The sequence below is a fragment of the Gymnodraco acuticeps genome, unplaced genomic scaffold (genome assembly GCF_902827175.1).
Source record: "Gymnodraco acuticeps unplaced genomic scaffold, fGymAcu1.1, whole genome shotgun sequence".
Classification (NCBI taxonomy): Eukaryota; Metazoa; Chordata; class Actinopteri; order Perciformes; family Bathydraconidae; genus Gymnodraco; species Gymnodraco acuticeps.
Genome location: NW_022990238.1, coordinates 11,870,789 through 11,879,753, shown reverse-complemented (window position 1 = coordinate 11,879,753; position 8,965 = coordinate 11,870,789). Strand labels below are relative to the sequence as shown.

The 8,965-nt window shown below is 40.1% G+C and overlaps 1 protein-coding gene across 2 annotated transcripts; it reads left to right on the top strand.

Annotated features, from left to right (window-relative positions):
* Positions 1–532: 532 nt before the first annotated feature.
* Positions 533–8,327, top strand: kdm8 (lysine (K)-specific demethylase 8). 2 transcript variants are annotated; one of them, XM_034219506.1, is made up of 8 exons: positions 533–629; positions 1,973–2,441; positions 3,868–4,040; positions 5,822–5,954; positions 6,050–6,100; positions 7,093–7,242; positions 7,949–8,041; positions 8,120–8,327. In XM_034219506.1, the coding sequence occupies exons 2-8, from the start codon at positions 1,974–1,976 to the stop codon at positions 8,282–8,284; spliced, it is 1,233 nt and encodes a 410-aa protein (XP_034075397.1). In that variant the 5' UTR covers positions 533–629; position 1,973; the 3' UTR covers positions 8,285–8,327. The 2 variants fall into 2 exon arrangements, with proteins under 2 accessions (XP_034075397.1, XP_034075396.1); XM_034219505.1 differs by having other exon boundaries at positions 1,973–2,447.
* Positions 8,328–8,965: the final 638 nt, after the last annotated feature.

Genomic DNA, 8,965 nt, shown 5'->3' with positions numbered 1-8,965 from the left:
TACTGTTGACTTAACTATTATAATTTTCAAAATAATTTCATTAACTACCGGAATTCTTGTGAAAAAAATGGAGTCTACTTGTTGTTGAAAAACAGGGGCAATACAATGTTTAAACCATGGCATTTTAAGGTTTCCATAGCAACACAACAAAAGACAGATGCTTATGTTCAAGGCTGAGGTTGTGGACAAATGTGACAATGTAGGATAGTGTATGCAACATTATACTTGCAAAATGAATGAGCAGGTGATTATACAGTGTACACAACTCTATGATCCACACGCAGTAGTTTAATCAGTGTCTGTCACTGCCTTTCACAGACGTGTCCTGTGTGCAGGGGTTACTACCCTCTACTGGTGCACAGAGTCAATGCAGAGCAACTATAAAAAATACGTTTGAAAAAAATAAATTGCTTCAATTGCAACGAAAGTGAGCTCGAGTATTTGTAACATTTTCAGAAACCTTTTAATCAGTTTTAAGCACTTGAACATAACGCGGAACCAATATTCCCCGCTGTCCGAGTTTCCTTCCGGTGTGTTTTTGTCGTCCCACTCCAGCAGCAGCGTTGAAGCGGACTATTATTTAAAAGATATAATAAATTGGATAAACGGTATAAATGTTGTGAAAACAGGTAAATATACAATTTAAAGTGTTGAATTCGGCTACAGCCAGCACTGTTTAAAATGAATTGAATATAACGTTGGTTTACACGTGTTACTTTATTCAACGTTAACCGACTTAATTTTTAGTGCAGCTTTCTCTAAATGCCATATTCAGATTGATATTAATATTATCTTATACACTAGAGCTTTGGTTGTCATCAACTCCGACTACTTTTGAGTAGGAATCTATTAATATATCGTTACAAAGATTGAAAATCATTGTTTGTTATGCTTACATTTTGTGGATTTAATTGAATGTGTGTACTGTCTTAGCACTCCAATAACAACTGAGTATATTAAACCACATCCTTGTATGTCCAGCTCTCACATTTAACTTGCATTTGAGGGTTTAAATATATCTTTAAATTAAAATTGCACTAATGGTGCAGCCTTGCAGCAATAAAGCTGACATCAGGTAGGCCTACTTCATTGGGACTCTTTCTTGTTTTGGGTTACATTTCGGAGTTAACATGAGCATAAAGAGGATACTCGGTTTCTAAAAATAACACTAGAGACCAATTTCTGAGGCTTTTTCGATACAATCATTATCCTCCTCCCACTAGTAATTTGAGGTGCACGTTCGGTGAAGCTTTACTCTGCCCATCCTCCTTAATGACTCCATAATAGCCTAATGTATGACAGTAGAGTAGGGCCATAATTCCCCCAAACATCGTATCTAAAAAGAGTTTATTTCTGCCTGTTTTGTTGTTTTTGCTCAAATGTGTGTAAAGTCAGAGGTTCCATACAAATGTTTCTGAGAAACCAGAATGATATGTGTCCTGGTAGAGGGAACTGCACGGTCAAACCTCTCCTGACACACCTCATGCATGTGGCAAATTACATTAGTTGTGTTCTGTTCACAAGGGTGCGCTTTTGACTCAAAGGAATCAGGATGCTTCGTACTTTGGCGTCATCTCCAGTTTCAAATGATCATCCAAAACAACAGTTTGAGGCAGAGATGGATACCATGTCACAGATACCATGTGACAGAGGGTCAACACTGACTGTGTACACATTGCAATGTTGGCTCTGGAGGCCCTCAGCTGTATTTTGTGATCTCCAACTTGAATATGAGGTGTATAGTATACACAAGCAAGTGTCCTGTTTTTGTTTAAACATGGTGGACAGTTTTTAGCTAAGTGTGGTTGACCCATGACATCTTAGCACAGGACAATAATTCAAATACAACCTTTGCTTCAGAATTGTTGACTCACCAAACAGTCCACATGTCAATGTATCTGTGCATCATCATTAGGGATTCAGTCTGAACAAGGGCTGTCCTCCTAACTTTCTTTCACTGTCTGTCTCACAGCATGAGTAAAGACGTCTCATTAATGCACACGCTGTGGACAAAGATCTCTGCTGTCTTGCCTAAAGATGAGGAACAGTTTCCACTGCCGTTTGGGGCCATAGTGGAGTCGAGTGTGGTGGAGATGCTGAGAAGGTCCAGGCGGCAGCTGTACAGCGACACCACCAGCGCCAGCCGAATGCTCACTGCCAAGGTCCTTTTGGATTTTTCATGGGAGAAACTCAATACTGGAACATGGCGCCATGTGGACAAAGAATGGAGGCGCGTTTATTCGTACGGCTGCCTCTTCAAAGTGGCCGCTCTGTGCCGCGGAGATCCGTCAGCAGAGGATGTCCTGGAGGCTCTGAGGACTTGTGACATGGGTTTACTCATGGGGGCGGCCATCATGGAGGATATACTTCAGGTTATTGTGCGGATTCTGCAAGGTGAAGTCAGGAAGTCTACTAAAGGAGAAGATGGTGAACACCCGCAGGTAAAGGTCGGTGATCCTTTGTCCCTTTTTATTTGATCATAAGTAATAATTTACCTCATTAGCACCATCAAAAGTGGTAAAAAAAGACTTGTTTTTCTTGAATTCTTAAGGCTTTAAGTAATTAAAGCACATTTACTATTAAATGTACAAGAATAAAAGGTAGCAGATCATCAGTCATTATCATAAAATAAGATGTGCACAACTTGTTCTATTTAAGTGACCACTGAGTGTCACCAATTTAGCCACACACTAAAGTAGTGGAAGTGTTTCCTTGTACGATGTGAGGGTCTAAGGACAGAGGGTGTCGTATTGTCACACTGATACTATGTACAAACTGAAGTCCACTGAGACAAATGTAACATTTGTGATATTGGGCTATATAAATAAACATTGATTGATTCAATGTTTACAACAATTGGTAACCTTGGAGGACATTTCAAAATAAGCTTCTCTAAAGTTTTAGAGAAGTATTTATTTTCTTTGTCGCCCTACATCTTGAGGCACTCTGTCAAATGTCACTGAAGATAAAGTGCAACAAACACTCACATGTCAGATCCCTTTGTTTAGATTCCTTAAGATTGAGACGGAAAGCTAAGAGTAGGGTTTGGAGGATTTTTCTCAATAACATGTTTGCTTTCTTTAAAAAAAATCCAACTGAAAATTGAACTCAGTTCATGCATTCAAAACTAAACAGTCCATGTCTGGCTGTAGTGGAGCTTAAGGCTGCAAATAACAACTCTTTGTTAATGTCTTTTGATCTTCAATACCCTTTTGATCAATCAATTGATCAACTTAATGCCAGAAAGAAGTACGAAATTGCCATGACAGTCTCCATAAACCGGTAGAGAGAACTTCATATCGGTTTCTATGCACTACCAACAGTCCACAACCTTTAATATTGCTCATCATCAATCCCGGTTTCGGCTCTAATGGTTCATAAAATGGCTGGAGATTGACTCATCTCTTAATCTTATAATCAATAAAGTTATTTTATAGAGAAATATGTCAACAGAACAGGGCTGCATAATGTGCAAAAACTATATTGATATTTTTTGACAGACATTTTAGATTTAGGATATTTAAATATGGCATAAGAGTATTTAACTTGTACAATAAAGTGATCTATTTGATTCAGAACTGAGTTGTTCTATTAGCTGCCTTTATCTGTTTAGTCATTTGATCCACATTACTGATGATTATAAATCAAAATCTCATGTGTACATTAGTTGTTAAAGCACGATTAGTAAATCCTACAACATCATTGCAATTTCAGAACTCAAAATATGATTATATTTTACTTTCTCCGTCTATCCCAGCCTGTTTACAGACACATTGTTTTTCTTGTTATTTTCCTCTTACAGCGCTCGTTTTTAGAATCGATTTGAATACTTGACAAACCCCCTTGTTGTGTTGGCGTCATCAACAGAGAATAAAGATGGAGTATCCGCATGTTCCTGTGATCAGAGAGGAGGTGGCCATTCCCAGGGTGAAGCGTCCTTCACTGGAGAGCTTCAACACAAACTACCTGCTCCCCCTCAAACCGCTCATCTTAGAGGGGACCATCGAGCACTGGCCCGCCCTCAACCAGCACCCCTGGAGGTTTGTTGTTTGTTGTTTTGAATCTGTTGTTCTATTTGTATTAAAACAGGCTATTTCTCTTTGTCCAGATACAATCACTACATCAGTCGTTTTCCCTGCTATACATTTTTTTTTATCAGTATTCACATGTCATGGACATTTCTACTGATCATAATTCCATTGTTGAGTTCTACTAGAATAGATTTACATTGTTCAATGTTCCAAACTCACATTGGTTTCTCATACAGCGTCTCTGTATAGTATGTGCATTCACTCTCTGTCCTACACGGCTTGTTGGAGCTCCTGCCCCCGCCCCCCCCCCCCTTCCTGTGAGCCCAGTGTGCTCTGATTGGTCAGCTCGCCCACTCTGTTCTGATGAGTCCACCACCGTTACAGCGGAACATCAGTGATTATGTGTCACAATGGCGTTAGCAACCAGAAAATGACACCAGTAATGACAAACAGATGAGAATGCTGCGTGGGGTCTGGAGCTGGGTTACTGGTGTCATTTCCTGCTTGCTGCGTGGGCTCTGCGAGACAACGAGACAATGCGAATGGACGCGGGAAAGGGGGGGTGCTGAGGGGCTGCAGTACCCCCATCTGCGAGGCTCCACTAGCGGTTGCAGACCGTTTACATGCATAAAAAGCTACATAACACACAAGGGGACGGGTAACAACCGGAAAAGCATGTCATGGGACCTTTAAGTCAAACTCTCTTCCAGGAAATAAGTTTAAAAATCATAGTCCTATATACGGTGGCCCACAGGGACAAACGCGCTACAAGGGCTCAAAACACGTCCGTTAGGAGAAACGCCCCTGCTGTTTCTCCTAATGGACGATGTAAATAAAAAAAACATAAATGTGCTAAAAAGACGTGCAAATGAAGAAGCATATTCATCAACTTGACGAAACAGGCAGCGTTTACTTAAAGAGCTGCATTAACTGAACATGACAAATAAAAAAATGCTGCAAGAAGCACAAATAACAACGGAAACGGGGACACTGAAAAGTGATGCACACAACTGGGATTGGAGCGCTTGTTGACGTAAAGTTGGCCAACTGTCACTCTCGCAGAGTTTGTGTATTTCATAATTGTAAGTGTTCACATTGTTAAAATAATCCAAAATTACCTGAAATGAAAGTATTGGCCTATTTTAACATAGCATTGCATGATTAGTGCATGTGCACGGGTTGGCCACCGTACCCAAAAGCTTTTATAGTCAATTTAAATTTAGAAAACAACACACGGTATTGCTGTAAGCATACACATCAGTAGTCCTCCAGCATTGTTAAACACTACTGCCCTCCTCAGACTGATTTACTTGTGACGCCAGCTGAGTGCACTCATCCAGAGGAGAAACCTGCACGACTCACTGAAGCAGCTCTGGCGTGTTACAAGCAATTCACATCAGTTTGTTAGCAGACACTTCGGTTACGTTTTCGTCTTAATTGCCTTAAAATGTGGAAATAACACAAAGTGAATTTATGTTGGTGTAGTTGTCAAAACACCCCCGATTCCTGACTCTAATGTCTGCCAGCGGAGGCCGATATAACTGCCTCTGCGTTTGAAGATGATCCCTCACTGTCCTCCCTCTCCCTGCCGCCTCCTGACAGCTGACTGCTCTCGCTGACACCTGACATACGGCGCCTGGCGTCTGACTCTCACTCTGACGGGGGGGGGAGGACATCCTGAAGTGCTCCCACAACATATATTTGAGCTGTGCTAGAACCCTGAATGACCAGACTTGAGGAATTATGCCATTTTTATTTCAGTAATGTTTGTTTTTCTTCATTCCGCAAAGCATAGAATACCTGAGGTCAGTGGCCGGCTGTCGGACGGTTCCTGTCGAGGTGGGGTCCAGGTACACGGACGAGGGGTGGTCCCAGACTCTGCTCACCGTCAATGAATTTATCGATCGATACATTATAAATAAAGTAAGTCCATCATTAACTTGTGCTGCATTGTTAACACGATCAAAACTATTTTCTAACTTGTTTTTGATTTGCTCTGTTGTTCTGAAATGGCTCAGGATGGAGTGAAAGGATCAGGTTATCTCGCTCAACACCAGCTTTTTGATCAGGTATGTTTTCTTTCCTCCTGACTACATGATTATGGAAATAATTATCTATTTATTTTGATTACCTATTGATTATTCAGCTTTTATTTTCTGGCACAATGTACAATTGAATTCTCTAACTGTCATCCTCAAACCACATTGCTTTAAAGACTATTGACCTTTTAGTCCTAATTATCAATAAATGGTCTGAATTGACCTTTACGGAGAGGGCATCATGTCAAGTTCATAGCTGTGAATTTGGTGAGGTTTCATGATTTATTTTACATGAAATCCCTATTATTAAGTGATAACTTGTTAATCAGCTAATAATATGTCTATTATTTGTATCAAGGAACTGACTTAAAATGTTGCATTATAATCGGAAAAGGAGACATTCGATGTTCTCCTTTGGATAATTAACATGAATTAATGAATTGAATGAATTAAGGATACAGTTGCTCCCATTTCAAATAGAAATGTACGGAAGCATAACAAAATATAAGAAAAGGAAATGATAAATTATATTTCAAAAAAGTACAATATACTTCAATATCTCACAATAAGAAATATTATAAAATAACATTTTAAATGTGTTAATTTAATTTTAAATAATGTATATAATAAAAATAAATATATATTTAACATAGAATCATTTCTATTATTATGCAATATGTGTGAAATTGTCCTAATTAGTGTGAATTATTTAGTTTTGACGGGTCACAGCGAGCTTGGTCCGACACAATCTAATACGTTTATTGAAATGTTGACAGTTTGTGACAAATGTTGAAGAAATTCCCTCTAGGCGTTCGTGTTTCTGAGATATAAGGTTCACAGGAAGTAGACAGACGAGCCAAACACAAAACGCCTGCGGCCACAGCTGTCGCCAGCAGGGAGGAATAGAAAACTATTTCTGATGAGACACTGGCAAATGTTGTGGTTAAAAACAACATGGTATAATTCTGTCAGTGTGAATTAAAGCCCTCCCTATGTGATTCTGTTTTTTAATGTTGCATTAGATTCCAGAGCTGAAGGCAGACATCCGTCCTCCTGATTACTGCTGCCTTGGTGAAGGAGACGAGGAGGACATCACTGTAAACGCCTGGTTCGGCCCCGGGGGGACCGTGTCCCCTCTGCACCAAGACCCTCAGCAGAACTTCCTGGCTCAGGTGACCAACACACAATGTTTTATACGATGTGATAATTATTCATTTTCAAGTCTGAAATGTTACAGCAGCTCCAACAGGAGAAATATTAAGACACACGATACAAGGAAAACAACATGTAACATAACATCACGATCACTGAAGAGAAACACGCTCAAGACCCTCTATCATACATTTAAACTTGGATTGAACTCCGAATTTGAGGATTGAATGGTGCACAAAGGATTGCTTCAGTCTAACTTTATTAAATCTTGGGACCCTCTATTTGTGATTTGATGGTAAAAATGAATATTCGCTGTTCAGGACATGGTTGTGGTCAGAGAGCATGTTGTTGGAAAGCCTCACTATGATGTTATGGTAGGCTGATTCATGAGTTTCTCACAGGGTTGACCTACAATCTTTGAGCATTTATTCAACTTGTGGAGCTTTTTTGATTTTAAAGCGGTAGACAAACACTTGTAGTATTGCAATACTGTAGAACAGTCAAAACCACAGATGTAAAAAAACAAAGAAGAATTTCTCTACACTCCCCGAAAGGCAGGCGGCGGAGAGAATCAATTCTTTGTTTTGTTCTTTTTCAAACATAAAGGGACAAAATAAAGAATGTATTTTCTCCGCCGCCTTAGGACTTTCAGGGCGGGTATGAATCCAGTTAAAGATATGTCACGTGACCGCGCTTTGTTTAAACCATGGGTTTCCCCGCTATCAGGTGGTGGGAAGCAAATACATTCGCCTCTATTCCCCGGAGGACACGAACAAGCTGTACCCTCATCAATCACAGCTCCTCCACAACACCAGTCAGGTGGGATTGACAGTCCATATATAGATAAGAAATACATGTTGGAGCCAGTTAATATATGCAGCATTTCCTCCCATGCAGGTGGATGTGGAGAACCCGGACCCAGAGCGCTTCCCGGAGTTTGCCAAGGCTCCTTATCTGGAATGTGTGTTACAGCCCGGAGACGTGCTGTTCATCCCCGTCCAGCACTGGCACTACGTCCGCTCCTTAGAGCTCAGCTTCTCTGTCAGCTTCTGGTGGTCATGACTGCACAAATCTTTAATAAAAAATATACTTTTTGTACAATTCAGTTGTTTTCTGTTTCTGTGGAGGCAAACCAATTTGGGAGTTTTTAACTAATGCAAGGCTAATTCTGATAAATCTTAGGACCGGCACTGATCACACAAACCTTTGATCCACGAACAATAAACACACACCGCTGAGTGATTAGTTGAATTGTGCCGCTGATGATTGCAAAAACATCCATTGTGTGGAAAGCTGGAAGAAAAAACAAATGAGCAGTTAAAACTGTTTGTGCTCATTTCAACCTGCAATTACAGAGCAGTGTTAGTCATCTCCTTTGATAGGGTATGTTTCTCTTTTCAAATTGGCATATTTAATTGTGTTCTCAACCTTATTCCTACAACTATTCTCAGATGTATGATTTCCATAATTCATGGAAATTAGGCAAGTCTTCAAATGTACTAACCGAGCGAGCTACAGGTACAAAGATGGTGATAAACATGGCTCTGTGGTTAACTGACAGCCAGAGGCAATTAGGCAGGTCGCAGATTAAATTAATAAATGAAATGAATTAATCCCCTGGGAAAAGACAGGCTTTGAAATTAAAACAGCAGCCTGACAGTACAACTCCTGTCTCACAAACGCAACACCTGACTACAAAGACGGCAACACTTCGTTTCACTTTTCAGACCTCTGACAAACCCG